The sequence below is a fragment of the Pantherophis guttatus genome, chromosome 2, assembly GCF_059756535.1.
Source record: "Pantherophis guttatus breed Tessera chromosome 2, ASM5975653v1, whole genome shotgun sequence".
In the NCBI taxonomy this organism is placed as follows: Eukaryota; Metazoa; Chordata; class Lepidosauria; order Squamata; family Colubridae; genus Pantherophis; species Pantherophis guttatus.
Window position 1 is genome coordinate 79800177 of NC_142064.1, and position 21018 is coordinate 79821194.

General features: G+C 38.5%; 3 protein-coding genes across 3 annotated transcripts; 1 reads left to right on the top strand and 2 right to left on the bottom strand.

The window, feature by feature from the left end:
* Positions 1-5465: 5465 nt before the first annotated feature.
* LOC148115168 (interferon alpha-2-like) lies at positions 5466-6092 on the bottom strand. The gene has a single exon (XM_087885131.1). It carries the CDS (start codon positions 6090-6092, stop codon positions 5466-5468), a length of 627 nt encoding a protein of 208 aa, XP_087741257.1.
* Positions 6093-16067: 9975 nt separating this feature from the next.
* LOC117661925 (interferon tau-2-like) lies at positions 16068-16667 on the bottom strand. The gene has a single exon (XM_034411235.2). It carries the CDS (start codon positions 16665-16667, stop codon positions 16068-16070), a length of 600 nt encoding a protein of 199 aa, XP_034267126.2.
* Positions 16668-19549: 2882 nt separating this feature from the next.
* Positions 19550-20143, top strand: LOC117661926 (interferon kappa-like). The gene has a single exon (XM_034411236.2). The coding sequence runs from the start codon at positions 19550-19552 to the stop codon at positions 20141-20143; it is 594 nt and encodes a 197-aa protein (XP_034267127.2).
* The last annotated feature ends 875 nt before the right edge of the window (positions 20144-21018 follow it).

The window sequence follows — 21018 nt, forward strand, 5'->3', positions numbered from 1 at the left end:
CAGTCGTTCGTCCTTATCACCAACCTTTGTCTTCTTTGGCACCCTGCCAAAGGCTTTTCTTGGCAAAAGTTCAGAAGCAAGAGACCCTGACAAGAAAAAAAAGTAGCAACGTTGCTTTCCTACAAAGATCCCAAGAGCCGTTGCTGCTCTTTTAAGGCTTCTGGGAGGGGCCAATCATCTCCTGGCCTTACTCCCGAGTCGTCCTTTTTGCTTTAACTGCTCTTGCCTTCTGGCAGCTCTTTGCATGCTTGCACTAGGAACAGGTTCCTCCTGTTCCTCTGCCTCTCTGCTCTCCGCCTCTGGAGGATCCGGAGTCTGTGCATCGCTCCCAGATAGCCCTGGCCCCATCTCTGCCTCTGACGCAGAGCCCTCGTCCAGGCCTTCCCCTGATTTCTGGACTGGCCCATTGTCCTCCCCAGCCTCCTCACTGTCTGACTCCGCTGCCAGCTCTGTAGGCTGCTGGCAGATCATAACAGCAGAGATAGATTCCTGCTTTCTGTTCTTAAAGGTTTGCTTTCTGTAGTCTATCTCTGTCTGCCAGTGATCTTAGCATCTTGAGTGATCGTCAGTACTTCAAGTTTATTACTTTCCTGGCTTTTGGAAGAGATCAGATATATATCTTCATCTTAATTGGTTAAGGAAAAATTGTATTTTATGAATGGAAGTACGTTGTCTCCATCTTAAGAAATGGTGCTGGTAGATGACATAAGTGGTTTAAAGGTAAATAAAGAGACCAGGGTGCTTTCTTATGGGAATTTTTTCCTTACTCCTTCAGGAAGATTTTTCCTTGGGCGGGGATGTCTCCTGATTTGGGGGGGGGTGTTTCAAAATAAAAACTGTATAAGAGAATAGATAAAAAAGAATTGGAAGGGACCTTAAAGCTTTTCTACACATATACAGGTAATCCTTGACTTACAACCACAACTGAGCCCAAAATTTATGTTGCTAACCGTGACATTTGTTAAGTGAACTTATGACCTTTCTTTTCACGGTTGTTTATTGAATCAGTGCACTTGTTAAGTTAGTTACACCGTTGTTAAGTGAATCTGGTTCCCCCCTTGACTTTGCTTGTCAGAAGGTCACAAAAGGTGATCCCATGACCCCAGGACACTGCCACCGTCATAAATATGAATCAGTTCTAAAAGCGTCTGAGTTTTGATCATGCAACCATGGGGAAGCTGCAATGGTTGTAAGTGTGAAAAATGGTTGCTTTTTTCAGTGCTAATGTAACTTTGAATGTTCACTAAATGATCTGGTATAAGTCGAGGACTACCTGTGTTTGGCTATTTCTTGTAAAGGGCTTGGTTGTTTTGTATCTGAACTGGATGATGTTTTCTTTCTACATCAATAGAGCACTTCAAGTATAAGTGTCACTCTGGGGTTACTCTGTGTCAATCTCGATTTCATTGAGGACTGCATCAGGGTTGTGTTTGACCCTCGGGGAGGTCATGACCAGAGGGGCGTGGCCAGCTCAATGTCACTCATTGAGGCTCCGATTTCAGCTGTGATGGCCTCCATTAGCCCTCTGCCAGAAAAAACGGAGCTCAGGGAGACTTCGCGCAGCCCGCCAAGGCTCCGTTTTCAGCTGTGACGGCCTCCAGCAGACCTCTGCCAGTGAAAAGGTAGCTCAGCAGGGCTGCGCATGGCATACCAGGCTCCGTTTTCGACTGCAATGGCCTTCTGCAGCCCATGCCAGCAAAAATGGAGCTTGGGGAGGTTGTGCGCGGCCTGCCCAGGCTCCATTTCAGCTGGTAGAGGCACTGTGGGCCGGTCCATTACTGTTTCCAGTGCGGGCCAACGGGCCAAATCTAAGCACCCTGTGGGCCAAATCTGACCCACTAGCCGTGAGTTTGACACTCCTGGTGTAACTGAAGTAGTCCTATGCAGAAGCTTATTCTATGCCCAGTTACAGGACAGGAACCCAGGTTCCACTCTGTGCCTATTCCGTTGAACATCATCATATTGCTTTCAATTGTCTGATTATCTGACTGCGGAATTGTCTACACACAATTGTGGCAAATCCTGGATTTGCAACACTGGAAGAAAAATAATATTTTGCTGGCTGTTTTCTGTGTTCCACTGAACTGGAACTCCTTGTAAGCAAACTCTGTCTCTCTTTTTCTCTGTTCTGTTTATAACAAAGAATACATCACAATCTTTCATGGCAAAAGGAAAAAAAATGGGAAGAATTTTTTTATTCTTAGGGAGTAAAAAAAATAGTGCATTTTTTTACAATGTAGAACTAAAGCTGAAAACATAATACTTCTGTTTTATGACAGAAGACTGAACTTGACACTGAGTGACAACTAGAAGTACAGCACCCTATAGAAATATCTTAAAATTTTAGCCACCGCTGTGTGACAAATATTTCTTCCCTGGAGAGAAGAAACATTAATTTTTGTCATCTATGAAAATAATATCTTGAACTGTCTTCAAACAGTGAAGAGCCAGTTTGGTGTAGTGGTTAAGGCACCAGGCCAGAAAGCGAGAGGTCATGAGTTCAGGTCCTGCCTTAGTCATGAAAGCCAGCGGGATGAACTTGGGCCCAGTCACTTTCTCTCAGCCCAATCCACCTCACAGGTTGTTGGAAATAGGAAAAGTGAGGTGTGTTGAATATGTTTGTCGCTTTGAGTATTTGTAAAAATAATAAAGGTAGGATATAAATAATTTTTAAAAAATAACAGTAATAAAAATGTGTTATGATTTCAGTGGTGATTATACTTTAAAGCACTTATATGATAACATGGCAGTGTTTGTGTCAATCAAGATGTGATAAGATACCACGGAAATAGCTTCATGAATTAACACATTTTACAACTTCATTAAAGGAGGATTTCTGATCTTTTGGAATAAGTGGAAGAATGACTAAAATGTTGGGTTTCATGAATTTCTTTGATTATTATTTTTCATAATATACTTATATCATTTATAATTATTATAAAACGTACAATTGTAGTACCATAATTCTATACATTCTTGGAAAGAAACTTGGTGATTTCTCATTTAGTTTTTTACAAATAAAGTTCCGTAAGATCCCACCACATGGAAGGAAGGGAGGGTGGGAGGAATATGCCCAGAATAAAATAGATGAAAATAATCCAAATAGATGAAATAATCCAAACCACCAATTTTATTTGAAGTTAGCATTTTAATAAATAGCATAGCAACATAGCAATGAAGACTAGGATAGTATAAATATATAGCATAAATAGCTGGATAAATAAATAGCATAAACAATATAAATAAATGAATAATAAATAAATATTGGCCAGCAATGTATACATTGTTTTGTTATAATGACAAATAAATAAATAAATAAATAAATAAATAAATAAATAAATAAATAAATAAATAATACTGTAATTCGCTAATGGAATTAATATTTTAAAAAGGAATAAAGATATTTTGTAAAATAGTTTCATCAGTACTATTTCTAGGACACTTGAACATCTGCACTCAGTAGTTATACTGGGTTTCATTGATTCTATTGGAGTGTTTTCCAACTAATTTTATCTTTAGAAGAAACATCTTTCCACATAATTTGTCTGCAAAGAAAGCAAAGTTAGCAATACTGGCTTCTTATCTCTCCCGAAGTTGCTTCTCTTTATGGGCTTTGTGGTTCCAGTGGTTTCGTAGAGTCAAATGAACCACAGAACTTTCAGTAGCAATTGAATCCCTTTTTGCAGGTGCATTGCGACATCTTTAGCTGTGTTTCAATACAAAATATAGTGGAAACTACTTCCGTCTGGTTGGTGTGATTTCCCTGGGTTTCACCTGTGGTAAATTTTCCAGTACGAGTCCTGTCATGTCAACTGTCTCTGTTAGTTAACCTCATTGAATCATTAAATCCAGTTAGCCATAATTTAAATTCTACCGGTTTCATTTGATATTAGGATGATGTATTTTTACCCTGTATATATTGCCATAGAAACGTCTATTAAGTTTAGGTGGAATTGGTTGAACAAAAGAACATAATTTCATCTTTTCGCGTAGAATTCTTTGATAAGGTTCATATTGGAATCTGTGGAAGCAATTCAGTGAAGCTTGTCAATTTTTGCAGAAAACACCTTCAGTTTGTTTCGGGAGGACTTTTTCTATGGATTTTCATCTTTTTGGTCCTTTTCTTTTGAATAAGGCTCCATTGTTTCATTTAGCTTTTAAGTTCGTAACTTGGAGAAGCAATGCAGTCAAAGAGAAAGTAGAAACAGGAAACGTCAGAGGTTTTCTAGGAATAAGTGAAAGGCACTGAGGGAAAGCTGAATGGTTTCATATTGCTGCTTTTTATATTGCATCATAGGGAGGGAGTCAAGCTAGGAGGAAAAGGAAACACAGTTAGAAATCCCTATTCATGTTAACAGTTATTTAAACTATTAAGCATTTTAATTGAAATTAATAAACATAGTTGTATCCTTGCTTCATATAAAAGTGTACTATACTTTTCCACCTAGCCTAATTTAAACCAAGGAATTCCTAAAATGTTGGATTCATGAAAACTGTATGTCGTTTCTTATTAGAGCTATACAAATCATTCAATGGCGTTGAGGTAATCACGGCAGGCCTTGAGATGACGGCTTCTACTTTACCATTTGAGAATTGGATCCAGAGAGGCATTTCACTCATGAACAAACTGTGTCATGCAATTATTTGCATAGCCCTATTATTATTCTCCATATTATGGAGTTGGGCCATCATCACTTTTAAAAAAAAGTTGCTTCTTCATAGTTGCTTGTATTAGGGATCTAAAGGTATCTTGAAGGACAATTCAGAGGTGAAACAGAAAATTCGTAGCATAATGCCGAATGGCGGCCCCCAGGGGGAGAGCCTTCTCTGTGGGGGCACCTACTATCTGGGTCGAGCTCCCCCCAGAGATACGGAGGATCCCGGATCTGCGCACCTTCCGCCGCGCTTTAAAGACCTTACTATTTCACCAGGCGGGCCTGGCCTAATTTTCTCCCTCTTTTATTAAAGATTTTTAATTTTTAAATATCTTTTAGTATTTTATACATTCAATTTTAAAATTGGTTTTAAAAAGTTTGGAGTTTTAAATTTGTCGGGGCCAAAATTATTTAATTTGATTTTATTCTACTTTTAAATTTTGTATGTATGTGTTTTATTGTTTGGCTGTGCACCGCTCTGAGTCCTTCAGGAGTAGGGCGGTAGAGTAATCAAATAAAATAAAATAAATAAATAAAATAAATAATGTGTTCAGTGGGAATTGCTATAGTTAAGAATGTGGACAAAAGTGTAGCAATTATTACCATATAAGAGTAGAGAAAAACCTCAATGTAGATTTTTAACAATGATATTGTTAATGATATTGACAATAACATCAAACGTAATAGTCAGGTAATTCATACATTGTTTCTCAAAAATTATCAATTTGGGCGGGGCAAGACAGAATTTTGACGTACATATCAGAAGAAGTAACTGTAAGTTTTCCTAATTTCCCCATTTCCCTTTCAATTCTAATCAAAAATAATGTTTAAGAAATACTTGATACCTTGAATTGGAATCCTTTGGATAAGTTGATGAATCAATAGGAAACATTCTCTGAGTTGGATCTGGATAATCTCCCAGGCACAGGAGCTGTATTTCTTATCTTTCAGGAAATCATTCAGCCCTTGAAAATACCTCTTCACTCTTAATCTGGTGAGCTGCAGTTTCTGATCCCTTGGACTCGATACGGTGCCAGCTCCTAACTCTGCATCTTGGCATGCTTCCAGTTCCTTAATCTGCTGATCCAATCCAGTATGGAAATTTCTTAGAGAATTCTCATCCCAAAACAATTCAGCATGAATTTGCTTGAAGATGAGGTCTGTCTGTTGGAGCATTTCTTGTATGGCTATTTTGACATCCACTTCCTGGGATGCTTCATTCATGTTCCTGAAATTGTCTTCATTGAGAGGTGAGAAGCCTACAATATCTCCAATACATTGGAAGGGAATGGTGGCCCTCATATGACTTCCCAAGAGTTCCAAGTTTCCTTGGTTGGCTTCTTGTAGTCTGCTGTGAAGTTGATTGCAGTGCTGAGATGAAACTTTGGTGAAGAACATCGCTAGACAGACTTGCAGAAACCAAAATTGTGTCTTCATAATGAAGATGAAGGAATGTGACCTCTTTTAAAAAGTTGAACCTGGAAGATTGGTTCTTCTGAAAGATGCTCCTGAGTCTGCTTCATCTTTGTATTTATACCACTAGGATATTGAAATTTCTTTTTTCTGTTTCTCTACCGATTCTCCGTATTCTGATTTTCACTTTCTTCTTTCTTATGCATTCCCCCAAACTATTCTGAAAGGTGGTCATATTTGGAAAACGGAATGTTGAATGTGTACATTTACCCCCAAAATTAGATTAAATCAAAACTGTTAACTGAAAATTAACAATTTGGTGAAACTTTGTTCCATCTTTCCTAATTATTTTAAAAATGAATTTAAAGTAGGGGTTTTTTGTGTGTGTTATAGTAGATATTATAGCTTCAGTACTTACTTGTTCCATGTAAAATAATTTCTTATAGTCTAAGGATTCTCCCAGTGTTAAATCTTGTAGGATTTTTTTACCCACCTGATTTACTCACCCTCTCTGGCACTCACTCAAGAGCTTTCTTTGACATCAACGCACAGTGAAAAGCCAAATGGGCTGCTGAACTCCCAGATACAGGCAGTTAGATAGATGACCCTACACAAAAGGTGCCAGGTTTTGACCTTCCTTGCCAGCACTGGTCAACTCTAATCAGCACCCGTACCCAACAGGGTGTCTGCCAGGACGCATTGTTTAAGTGGGGTCTTGTCTCTACCCCTCAGTGTGACTGTGGTGCTCCTCGACAAAATATCCACCACGTTGTGTCTGAATGTCCATCAAGAGCTTACACCGGCCGAGTGTCTGATTTTTTCAACATATACCACCCTGTCCTTGAATGGCTGAGTAGACTTGGCATTAACATTTGAACTACTATAAGTCCATGTATTTGCCATATGCTAAATAAAATAAACTCATCTGATTGCACAAAGCAGATCATATTGTCAGCATTCCAGATGGTCTCGGTGAGACCAGCTTCAGGGTTGACACATATATAGATAACATTCCAAAAATAGTATAAACAATTATGAATAACAGTAGAGCTAGTCCTCAACTTACAACCATAATGGAGCCAGACAATTATGGTCATAAGTTGTGAAGAGAGCGTTGGAAGAATAACAGAAACAAAATTCATTTTAAAAATGAATTTTAAACGGGTTTTTTTCCTGTGTTGTAATAGATATTATGGCTTTAGTATTTACTTATTCCCTATAAAATAATTTCTAATAGTCTAGAATTCGCCAGTGATAAATCTTGTAGGATTTTTTTACTTACCTGATTGCACAAAGGAGATCATATATCGATTATACTTTAAAAAGACTATAAACAATTATGAATAACAATACATACAATAGTCCTCATCTTACAACCGTAATGGAGCCAGACAATTATGGCCATAAGTCGTGTTCAGAGTGTTGGAAGAATTTCTTTGAGAGTGCAAGCAATCAAAACACAAAGTGAGCTGCTAGAACAGAGGTCTCTCTTTATATTTCCAAAAGCAATATAAAGTCGCTTTGGGGGCAGCTGGCAGTTTGACTGACACATCAGCAGAATTTGAGGCCTCTGTGAAGCAAATATGAGCATTATGTATAATTATATGACCAGAGGAACTCAGAAGAAATATTTTGCTTGTTATCTCCTTTATCAGAAAATATCTTCCTGGTTAAGCATATGGTTTTGGTCATTGACTTTTATGGGTGTAAGAAGCATGGGCATAGGTAAATGTGGATTGGCTGCAGCGATAAATTCCTGCTTTCTGTGCTTTTTATACTGCCACGTACTAGAGCTTCAAAGTATATTGTCTTCGGTTTAATCTAACGTTGCGTGAGACAACATATTTCCGCTATTGTGAATTAGTGGTTAAAGGTTTGCTTTCTGTAGTCTATCTCCGTCTGCCAGTGATCTTAGCACTTTGAGCAATCTTCAGTACTTCGAGTTTATTACTTTTCTGGCTTTTGGAAGTGATCAGATATAAATTATATCTCAGGGGTGAAATGCTCCCGGTTCAGACCGGATCGCCCGATCTGGTAGCGATTGCAGCGGGTGGTTCAGAGAACTGGTAGCAATTGTGGCACAAGGCTCCACCTACCCGCCTGGTTGTCGTTACTTTCTGGTTTACATTACAGGAAGTAATGTATTTTGTACCCTCTGCGTATGCGCAGAAAGTTTTTTTTTCTTTTAAAAGTAAAAAAAAAGGCTCTGATGATCACAACTGAGCTGCGCGATCAGTGAACAGGTTGTAAAAAAATGCTTTTAAAAGGTAAAAGAAAGACTTTGACGATCACAGCTTGCCACCGTTTTGTGATAAATGTTATTTTGTTTGATATTATGTTCTGTTGAACTGGGAACAATAAAAACTGGGGGAATCCTAAATCACTTCAGTGAATTGTGGTTTTATCTGCTTTAACTTCACCGAGTCAAAATCCTATTTGTGCCTTACAAGCATAAGAATTGTCCAAAATTGATTTGCATTAACATTTTTATATTTAGTTTGGTTGAAAGAAGGAACAATAAAAAGCAGGCAATTGTATTTTGGAGATATATATTATATCTCCAGCTTAATTGGTTAAGGAAACTTTTTACTTTATGAATGGAGGTAAGCTTTCTCCATCTTAATAAGCGGTACTAGCAGATGGCATAAGTGGTTTAAAGGAAAATAAATTAATGGGCGTGTTACAACTAGTGGTGAAATCCATTTTTTTTACTACTGGTTCTGTGGGCGTGGCTTGGTGGGCGTGGCTTGGTGGGGGTGGTAGGGGAAGGATACTGAAAAATCTCCATTCCCATCCCACTCCAGGGGAAGGATACTGCTAAATCCCCATTCCCTCCCCACTCCTGGGGGAAGGATATTACAAAATCTCCATTCCCACCCTACTCTGGGACCAGCCAGAGGTGGTATTTGAACTACACAAAATTTCCACTCTCCAGAACTGGTCAGAACCTGCTGGATTTCACCCCTGGGTACAACATCTAGAGTTGAAAACCAATGTGCTCCAGATTCAGAGAATCTTCAAAATCACAGCCATCAGTCTTGCTAGGGTTGAGTTGGACCTTTTCCTTCCCATCCACACATCAGATGCACAGTATATAAATAGTTATGCTTCACATTCTGTCACAAATATAGTACACAAATCACAGTAACAGTCTCACATTTTGTTCCAAGGGCAACCAAACAAATCACATTTTGCCTGAAAGTTTATTTTACAGAATTTATTATTGTGCACACAGAAAAGGAAACAAAACATTAAAATACAGAATATTGGGGATCAAAAAGTTTGTTCACAAGGAGAGCTAAATAAACCCTGGTGAGATTAGACATTTTGACACCAATAATATTGTGCATCTCTCTCTCTCACACACTCCCTCCCTCCCTCCCTCCTTCTCCCCCTCCCTCCCTTCCTCTCCCCCTCCCTTCTTCCCCCAGCAGGTTGAGTCCAAGAATCAACTCCACCAGAAGGCTAAGACTACTTATATTGAGACTAATTATAGTAATAGAATTTTGCAATTCAGAAAGTTGAGAAGCCCTATGTATCAACCTTGGAAGACATGGTTAATCTCTTCTCTAATCACAGAATCATTTCCCACAGAAATTTTTTATGTCCTTTATTAATCAAACAAGGACACAAAAGCTCAATGAAGATGGCTGAATTTAGTGCCATAGCAATAGTCGTCTCAGAAAAGGTCAGATATGAACATAATATTTACAAAATACAGATAGCAGAGTTGGAAAGGACCTTGGTAAGGAGACCTTACACCATTTCAGACAAATAATTATCCAGTCTTTTCTTAAAAACGTCCACTGTTGTAGCACTCACAGCTTCTGAAGGCAGCTGACTAACTGTTCTCACTGTTGTATGATATTGTATTGTAGCTGACATATTGTATAGCACATTACAACAATTCAACTGGGAAGTCTGAATTAGTGTGAGTAGGTAAATTTATTTGGCCGCGTAGTGCACAACACAAACCTATATAAAAACCCTTCTCGCCAAAATTGCCACTTTCTTTGAGAAGGAGACATTAATCCAGAAGGACCTCTCAATTGCACTAGCTCTCTTTGGGAGAGTGTTGCCCCATTTATAGATGAAGATAGAAATTTTCTGTTGGACCTCAAGGCTTAGCAGAGTTCAGCTAAAATCTTTCTTCCCCATCCAGATCCCCAGGCTCCAGACACTGGAATAGAAACTTGAACCAAAGTCCAAGTTTGGTAATGCTTGGGTGTCATCATCATATGAAGTGTTAGTATGACTTTATAATGCCTTGGTAAGAACATACTTGGAATATTGAGTCAAGTTTTGGTCACCATGATATAAAAAAGATGTTGAGACTCTAGAAAGATTACAGAGAAGAGGAACAAAGATAACCAGGAGTCTAGAGGTCAAAACATATGAAGAATGATTGCAGGAAGTGGGTATGTCTAGTTTAATGAAAAGAAAGACATGAGGTGACATGATATCAGTGTTCCAATATCTAAGGAGCTGCCACAAAGAAGAGGGGGAGTCAAAGCACTTGAAGGAAAGACAAAAAATAATGAGCAGAGAAATTTCTTGACAGAGCAATTAATCAGTGGAACAACTTACCTCTAGAAGTTGTGGGTGCTCCAACAGTGGAGGTTTTTAAGAAGAGATTGGACATTTGTCTGAAATGGAATAGGGTTTCCTGCCTGAGCAAGGGGTCGGAGTAGAAGATCTCCAAGATCCCTTTCATGTCTGTTATTCTGTTATATATTGGTCTGATTGGCACTCTTTCTCTGTTTTTGAATTAAATGCAGTGGTGGTACTCAGCCAGTTCTCACTGGTTCACCTGAACTGGTAGCTACATTTTTCTGCAGTTTGATGAACCGGCTGATCCCACCACTATCTGGCCCACACCACCCCTCCCAGTACTCCACGCCTGGCCTGAGAAGGTAAGGCCGACGAAGGAGAAGGGAGGCAAGCTATGGGCCCACTGCGCTTGTCTGAAGGACTGCCTTGGGGGGGAAGACGGCAAGGCTCAGTCGCCTTTTGGGCCCTGCTCTGGGCTGGGCAGTGGTTCGGCTTTTCTGGCTGGCCACAACTCCCAATATTCGCCTGTCCTTCCCTTCCTCCTGCGGCTGGTGGCAGAGAAGAAGGTGAGCCAGGGCCTCCCCGCTGCCGCTCACCCTCCCCCCAGCCTGCATCTCATCCCCAGCCGGGCTCTCTGCAGGTGCTGGGCCTCACCTGTTGCGGCTGTCAGTGGCCAGGGAATGGCCAGGAACTGCGAGGCTGCGTTGCCTGCATCAGCCCTCTGCCAGCCGGCCCCCACCCACCTGCCAACCCTAGCCACATGAAGGGCTCCAGAGTTTCCTTATGCCTCTGCTGGCCCAAGTGCCCTGCCCTTCAGATCCCAATAGGGCCAATGCCCAGTGGTGGCACTCCTGGCTAGTGTGTGGGAGGATGTCCTGGGGGTGCACTCATGCACCACATTGCAGTGGACTTGGTCCCAGCATGGTGCTCTCCCCTGAGGCCTGCCTGGTTGCCAAACAGCCGGCCAGGCTGGCCTGGAAGCTGTGTGTCCTCCCGTCACAGGCTAGATGCAGGACCCGAGGCAGAGGGAAGGGCAAACAGGCGGCAGCTACCTCGAGGCCCTGCAGAGGACAAGAGCTGGGCCCGAAAGGTGGCCAAGCTGAGCTGTCCCCCCCCCCCCCGGATTTGGCCTGTGCTTTTCAGCCAAGCAGCGGACCGGGAGCGAGTCTCCTTCCACTGCCTTCAGCCTTACTTTCCAGAGATCTGCACCTGGAGTATCCCCTCAGCCTAGGAAGGAGTAAAAAGGCCCCAATCTTTACACTGGAGAAGGGTTTTTGGCACAGGAGTGTCGCTCGGTCACCCCATTCACCATCTGTCTCCGCATGTTCAGCCACCCCTCCCTCACTGGGCATTAGCCAAGGGGAAGCAGCCAGAGCAAGGGGAAGCCTTGCACAAAAACACACAGGACAGGGAAGTGAGTTGGAGACAGAAGAGCCCAGGAGGGTCTCTCTCTTGCCGATCCCTGGTTTGTTGGGGAGATGGAAGGGGCAAGAAGTGGAAGGGAGAAGGGAGATGGGAGGCTGGTCTCCTCTTCCATAGTTGGAAGGAGCTTCTTCTCCTCCGTGTCCACATTCTGCCTGCATTGCAACACCTGGGGAAGCCACTCCTGAGAGAGCTTGATTTTCCTTTCTTTGTGTGAAAGTGTGGGGGGGGGGAAGAGCGCACGGGATGCAGACGTGCTAATCAGAGGTGGTATTCAGTTGGCTTGGACCAGTTCACCCGAACCAGTAGTGGAAATCGTGTGTAGGCCTGCCCACCCACCCCTGTTCCAAGACGTGCTATTTAGACATGTTTTTGAGATCGGGCGCATGCACAGAAGGCACACGCGGCAGCAAAGCACATGCGTGGAAGGCCGGGTGCGCTCACATTTACGAACTGGTAGGGAAAGTAAGTGAATACCATCCCTGGTGCTAATGCACAATCCCCAAAGGGCTTGGGCCAGATTGCGGGACAGTGCAGCTCTCTAAGCTAAAATGGCTGTTTTCCCAACCTTTTAGCCTAATGCACGAATAGAGGCACAAAGCTGGACCAGCTGCATATCAGCCTGGCTGCAGTTAGGAACCCAGCCAGGGCTAGCTGTCTGTCCCCAATAGGGCACTCTCCAGTGGCATCTGACTACAGTGCCCATCACTCTCTCCCAGCAAGTCACTTAATTAGTGTACAATACATAGGTGTTGCTTACGGAGGTCTCAGGATTAAAGATGCTTTGTTGGGACAGTTCCAGGTTTTCCCCCTCTAAGAAAGGGGGATTTCCAAGGAGTGGAGAAGTTCCTCTCATCATTTTTACCCACAGTGACTTCGGGTTGGCCACGCCCACTCAGTCACATGACCATCCAGCCATGCCTACCCAGCCGGTCATTAGGGCAGAAAAACCAGTTGTTAAATTTCAAATTGTTAAATTTGAATCCCACCATTGATTAAATGTGTCTGTGTGTGCGCGTGTGAATGCCCATGCATGCATATGTCTGTTTTTGTGTGTATATTAGTATAAATTAGGAATAATGATAGTAGCAAAGCAAAACAAGAACAAAAGGACAGAAACACTCAAAAGGATTTTAGAATAAACTGGCAGTACTTTTTATTCTCCTCCCTTGGGCAGTAATAATTTGTCCTTATTCCATGAATGCTTAACAAACAACACAGTGGGAGGTCCTTTAGCATTTTCTATTCTTTTTTTGGGAGGGAAGTCCCCTTGTGTGCATTAGCTCATCAGACAGAATTTCCAATCCTGTCTCCAGAAAACTTGATATATATTTTTAAATTTTGTTTTTGGTCTAACATGGGATCGCAAAGGAATCCCAGAATTTCCAACAGGGACAGTTTTTATTGAACTGAAGTTTTACTAGCTTTGCAGCAGATTTAGAAAACTAACTACTTCTATTTTCAATGCCTTGCTATGTAAATAAACAAAGGAGAGTGAAGAGCATTTATAATTTTGAATGAAAATATACTGCTCAAAAAAATAAAGGGAACACAAGCAGAAGACATCTGAGATCTGAATGAATGAAATAGCCTTATTAAATACTTTGTTCGTTACATACGGTAGTTTATACACTGCTCAAACAACTAAAGGGAACACAAAACTACAGTATGTAACGAACAAAGTATTTAATAAGGCTATTTCATTCATTCAGATCTTGGATGTCTTCTGCTTGTGTTCCCTTTATTTTTTTGAGCAGTGTATATAATAAATAACACTGAAGACATCATATAAGTTAATAAAAAAATAAGTAACCACATATACAAATTGACTAGCAAAATAACATAAATTTAGCCCCTCCAAAATATAATTGCAAATTTTCTGACTTCAAAAGTTCTCTGACCTTTTAACATACAACCTATCAGCAAATTGTGACATACAGACCATTGAAAGCCCAACATGTTAAGTGAAGCTTGTTGCAAATATATATCTAGTTTATTAAAATCTATGGCTGCAAATAAATGTGTTTATTTACTAACACGCTGAGAGTGAAAAAAGTTTGTATATGTTTAACCCACTTATAATATTGACATTCATTTAGCAACCCATGAAATACATTATGAGACAGTAAGTATTTTGCTTTCTGGGAAGGATTGGTGGAATTTAATTTTGTACGTTGTATCTATAATCGATGGTTAAGTTGGAATACAGAAAAATGGTTGGGGTTTCCCATTTGTGTTGGGATAATTTACATAAAACAGAACATTTTGAGCCACAGGAAAGAATTTCTTAACATAAATTTTCTACAACATTCAGAAAGGGGAATGGTAATTTCTGCCATGATGTTTTGACTGGTTTTTTTTTTAATCCCTGTTTGCAATAAAGAAAATGTGTATAAAGTTGACCAAGAATAAATTACTCTATACTCTATAGTCATATACCATTTAGGCCTAAAATCCATTTTGTGAATTAGTAATTTAGTTGGAGCAAAAGAATTGTAAAAGCAGACTATGTGCATAATATTTCTTAGTCTAGCTCATATAGAATAAGGGGGGAAATATATGAAATGTTATTTATTGGCCAGATTTGTTAGTTTTTTATGCTTTCCACTGCTTTTAAAAACATTTAATGAAAAGTTAAATTAATCTGCTATCATCATATGCAGATTTTTTGGAGGGAAAGTCTTATTGATCAACAGACATCAACTTCCATATAAATATGCACTGAGTTAAAGTGTAAATGCTGTAATTGCAATCCAAAAATAGCTATAAGTGTCATTCAACATAACACTTCCCAAATGCATGGAATAATACAAATTAATAAGGTACCATTTTTAATAAATAAATATTAAAAATAAATAAAGGCAACAAAAATGTACAATATGAAGAATACAAAAATAAAACAATATTCACAAGCAACATATATATGTTACACAATGTTCATAATATTTTATGATGTTTTAGGAGGATTGCTGTTAATAATGGGAAAAAATACAGCAACATTATATTTAGCTCTTTTTAGATATGCACGCACGATGATACTTCATAAGTGTTACAGTCACTGATCTTTGAATATCAAAAAATCTTATGCTTCCACGGAAAGCTGGATATCTTGCTAAACCTAAGTCAGAATGTTTTTCATTGAGCGTTAATTTTATTTCAAGAAAATCTGTTTAGTGGGGATTTCTTGCCAAGGAAAGAAAATTCTAGAGGCAGGGTTGTCCAACCTTGGCAACTTTAAGACTTGTGGACTTCAACTCCCATAATTCCCCAGCCAGCATGGGGAATTGACATCCAAAAGTATTAAACTTTGATTTCAATATGAATTACTTTTAAGTATCTTGCCCTGATCATCACAACATAAAACATAAGTTAATTAAATGGAAAGAAAACTGAGGAAACGTATTTCATGATGGAAATCTTATAAGCATGGGATATTTGTCCAATGAAGTTTCAGAAGGTTTCAGAAGATGGAAATAATGTTTTTCAATATCTGCTAGGTGGATATTTTATAGAGATTCTGCCATTTTGAGCTCCATTTTTACTCAAGTAAAAGAATTCAGGAAGTGGGTAAAACAAAACAAGAAAATAAGAATTTTATATTTTCTAAAGACATGTCAAAGGCATCAGTGAAAGATGGATGATTTAATTTTCCTGCTTTTGTTGCATCACTGAGAGCACATCATCCTAGAACTAAAAAGAGAAGTAGTTAAAACTCCTTGTTGAATTTTACAATTATTGTAATTATAAAACATTTTCCGTTTTTGAACTGAACATTTTTAACATATGCATACCACTCACAAAAATGAAAGAATTTATTCCAGTTAGTAACCTATTTTAAATTACAGAGCTAACATTCTGGATATATCTTTTATTTTTTTTTAAATGTAGCAAAATGGAGTAGCATTAAATCTTGCCTTCAAAAAAATCAAAATAATGAAAGTCTTTTACTGAGTTTATTAAAAGAACTGCACTATATACTAGAAATATTCAACTGTATGCTAGAAATATTCAATTTGAAGTGATTATCTAAGTACCTTCACTTGGAATCCTTTGATTGAGTTGGTTAATCAACTCAAAACATTCTCTAATTTGGATCTGGATAATCTTCCAGGCACACAGATAGTACTCTTTATTTTTCAAGAAGTCTCTGAGTCTCTGAAAATATCTTTTCACTCTCAGCCTGGTGAACTGTCGTTTCTGACTTCTTGGAGATCTGGTGCCACGTTCCACCTCGGTATTCCAGCAAGCTTCTGTGTTCTTTATCTCCTGATCCAGTCCAATGTGGAATTCTCTTAATGAGTTCTCATCCCAAGCCAATTCGCTATGGCTTTCCTTGAAGATGAGGTCTATCTGTTGAAGAAGTTCTTTGATAGCTACTTTGGCATTCTCCCCCTGTAATTCATTAACCATGTTCATCAGATTTTCTTCACTGGTATAGAGTGAGAAATCTATTATGTCCCTGATACATTGTTGGGGAATGGTTGACTCCATATTTCTCGTTAGGACATTCAGATTGCCCAAGTTGGCTTCATGTAGCCTGATGCGAAGTTGGTTACAGTCCTGGGATGAAATTTCAGTGAAGAAGATCCCTAGGCAAATGAACAGGCACCAATATCTTGTGGTCATAGTAGGCATGTTGGTAAGATTCTTTGGGATATGTAGTGCTAAATAATGTCTCTGTATTTATACACTGAAGTATTCAACTTTTTTTTTTTCAGTTTATAATGTGAAGATACCTTGACTTTCACTTTTCTGCTTCAATATATCTATATTTAAAAACTTATATAGATGAAAAGTGCTAATTGGAGAAGTGACTGCTATTTAGAAAACAGCATGCATTTCTTGAAAAAAAATCAATTATAATAAAAGTACCTTTTCTTTATTATAAACATTTAAATCCCTCACTTCTAATTTAACTCCATTTCAGGGTGTTTTGCAGGAAGAGATATATGGACTGGGTCTTTTTTTTTTCCCGTTGGGTTTCAATCAGCTTTTTGAGATCAAGGAGAAGATTTCTTACTTTCTCCATTACCCTCTCACATTAAAAGAAGTATGTAGACAAAACCTACTACTTGACGTGATTTATTTTTAGAAGACTGATCTTCTGAAGATAATGAAGGAGACAAGGTGGGAGTTCAGCTTTCTATCCGGAGTACTGTAAAGGTTGTCTTTTCAAGGCCAGTTCTCAAGAACATCTTATCTGTTCTTTGATAAGGGACTGCCAAGTCACATCTGGCAAAATTCTATGTTGACTGAATGGATAGTGATACCCTAATATCTCTGTGTGTTTTTCTTTTGTCCCATTTCATTTGATACAAGTGCAGATCAAGGTGAAAACTCCATGAGTTTATTTTCCTCTCCCAGTCACATAATTCTAATCTGTCTAAACTGTTTTTAGAAACTATTTCACTAAGACCTAATTAAGTGAAAGTAACTCTTTTTTCCTTAATTAAGCCTGAAGTCAGTGCTTCATCCCTGCAGATATTCAAGAAGAGACTGTACAGTCATTTGTCTAGAATAGAATAGTATAGGATCTCCTGCCATAGACAGGAGGACTAGAAGACATCCAAGGTACCTCCCAACCCTATTATTTCATGTTCTGCACTCTATGTTGTGAGATTAAATGAAATAAACTTTGATGAAAGCTTCTATAATGTACAGTTTTAATTGCCTTAAAAAACAAACATTAGGTTTTTAGGCATCTAAAATTAATGAGGGTGAATGACTTCATGAAAGTTTATGAAACATACTAGTCTTCATTGCAATTCACAGTTGGAGCTTAGGTAGTTTGCCCTCTGAGGTTAAGTGGTTAAATGATCTAAACTTTGGTGAAGAATTACAAAACATACTAGTCTTCATTTCTATTACAAGTTGAACTTTAGATAGTTTGCCCTCTAAAATTGATGAGATTGAATGAATAATTTTTTTTATGACAGTTTATAAAACATACTATTCTTCATGGCAATTAAAAGATGAAGCTTAAATAGTCTACCAAAGTTATGAGGTGAAATGATCTAAAATTTGATGCTTGTTTAGGTAACATTCTAGTTTTCATTTTGTGAAAATGTGAAACTTAGGTCTTTAGTCATCCACAATTTATGAGGTTGATTGACCAAAATGTTCACAAAAGCTTAACCTATCTTACTAGTCTTCACTGAAATGTACAGTTGAAATTTAGTTGGTTAGTCTTCCAAATTTTTGAGGTTAAATGAGCTAAATTTTTATGAAGGCTTAGGTAAGATAATAATTTTCATTTCCTTAAAATGTGAGATTTAGGTCTTTGGTCATCCAAAATTTATGAGGTTGAATGACCAAAATTCTCACAAAAGCTTATACAAAGTTGTTAAAACTTAGGCCATCCAAATTTTAGTCATCCAAAATTTATGAGATTGAATGACCAAAATTTTCATAAAAGCTTACTAACTTACCAGTCTTCATTGACATTAATAGTTGAAAGTTAACTGGTTAGTCATCCAAAATTTATGAGATTGAATGACTAAAATTTTCACAGAAGCTTACACAATATTTATTCTTCATTGCAATTAACAATAAAATGTAGGTCATCCAAAATTTTAGAGTTCCAAAATTTATGAGGCTGAATGATTAAAATTTTCATAAAAGCTTATACAACTTTGTATTGTTCATGGCAATTAACACTTGAAACTTAGGTCATCCAAAATTTTAGTCATTCAGCATTTATGAGGTTAAATGACCAAAATCTTCATAAAAGTGTATACAACTTTGCATTGCTCATTGTAATTAAAAGCTGAAACTTAGGTCATCCAAAATTTATGAGCTTGAATAACCAAAATTTTCATCAAAGCTTAACTTACCAGTCTTCATTGCCATTAAGTTAGCTAGTTAGTTATCCAAAATTTATGAGCTTGAATGACCAAAATTTTCATGATAGCTTAAGAAATATGCTAGTCTTCATTGCAATTAAAAGTTGAAGCTTAGGTAGTTAGTTTTCCAAAAGTTATGAGGTTAAATGATCTGAACCTTGATGAAGACTTAGATAACATTCCGTTTTTTATTTCATGAAAATGTGAAACTTAATTCTTTAGTCATCCAAAATTTATTAGGTTTTAGTGACCCAAATGTTTATGAAAGCTTGTGAAACATACTTGTCTTTGTTGCTATTAATTGTTAAAGCTTAGATAGTTAGTCTTCCAAAGTTATGAGGTTAAATGAATTAGGTTTTGATGACGGCTTATGTATCATACTAGTCTTCATGCCTATTAGGAGTTGAAGTTTAGATAGTTTGTCCCACAAAAATTATGAGGTCAAAAAACAAAAGTTTAATGAAGGGTACGTAATACATTAGTTTTCATTAAAATTGAGAATTAACCTTAGGTTAGATAGTTATCACAATTCATGAGGATAATAATAACCATAGGGAAGCTTAATCCCCGATGATATAAATACCACAACTAAATGAAAGATGCAACAGATCTCAGAAAATCTTTTCAAAGAGCTAATCAGCAGTTACTATCTCATTCATCTTCACCATGATTATGAACAGTTGCTTTCTCTATCTTTGCGTAGGGATAATCTTTGGTGAAATCTTATGTGAGAACTGTAACCAACTTCAGAGGAAGCTACTAAAAGCCAACCAGGTCAACTTCAATCTTGTAAGTAGTAATATAAGATCAACCATTCCTCTACAATGTATCAGGGACTTCGTAGATTCATCACTTGAAGACATTGAAAAAATATTGATTGATATGAATGATGAATCCCAGGTGGACATTGCAAAAACAGCTGTTAAAGAAATCCTCGAACAGATAGACTTTATCGTCAGACAAAACCATACTGAATTGGTTTGGCATAAGGGCTCTTTAATAGATTTCCACATTGGACTGCATCAGCAGATTAAGATGTTGGAAACTTGTGGGAATGCAAGGATGGAACAAGTCATCACATCTCCAAGGAATCTGAAATTGAAGCTGACCAGGCTGAGAGTAAAAAGATACTTCCAAAAGCTCAATGACTTCTTGAAAAATAAGAAGTACAGTTTGTGTGCTTGGAAAATTGTCCAGATCCAAATGAAGGAATGTTTTGAACTGATTAATCACTACATCCAAAGGGTCCCCTCTAATTGATTTCTGAAAATCGTTGTTTTCAGCTAAAAAGCAAGGGGGGAAGGGGGAAGCTTCACATATATCTTTAGTGTGTAATTTAGTTAATAAAATAATTAAATGCTACCATTATTCTGATTTTTACAGGTGACACAATCAAAATTCAGGGTTTGGGCAAGCTGTCCACCTAAATGGTTATATCAGGAGTGTCAAACTCAATTTCATTGCATAAGAGTTTTGTTTGACCTTGGGGGCCGGGGTGAGCATGGCCAGGGTGGGCATGGCCAGCTCAATGTCACTTGTGTCGGGGGCGCTTGTGGTGGCCTGAGTCCTCTGCCAGTGAAAACGAGCTCCTGTAACCTTCTGCCAGCAAAAACGGAGGTCGAGAGGGCCCCTTGCCCTTGCAAAATTTATGAGGTTGAATGACCGAAATTTTCACGAAATCTTATGAAATCTTATTACTCTTTGTTGCAATTAACAGTTGAACCTTAGGTAGTAAATCTTCCAAAGTTATGTGGATAAATTATCTAAACCAGGAGTGTTTAGAAGCATGCGCAGTACACGCCAAAAGGAGGCTTGGGAAGGTAAGTAGAACCACGAGGAGGGGGATCAGCTGTGGTGCGCAGTTTAGCTTTGCTAGAAAGCAGGAAATCCTACTTTCTAGCAAAGCTAAACCGCGCAGCACAGGTGATCGTCGGATTATAGCTTTTTTAAACTACAGATTCGACCGAACCAATAGCTTTTTTTTTACTACCGGTTTGTCCGAACTGGAGCGAACCGGTAGCATTTCACCCCTGGTTGGAAGGGACCTTGGAGGTCTTCTAGTCCAACCCCCTGTACAAGCAGGAGATCCTATACTATTCCGGACAAATGGCTGTCCAGTCTCTTTTTAAAAACCT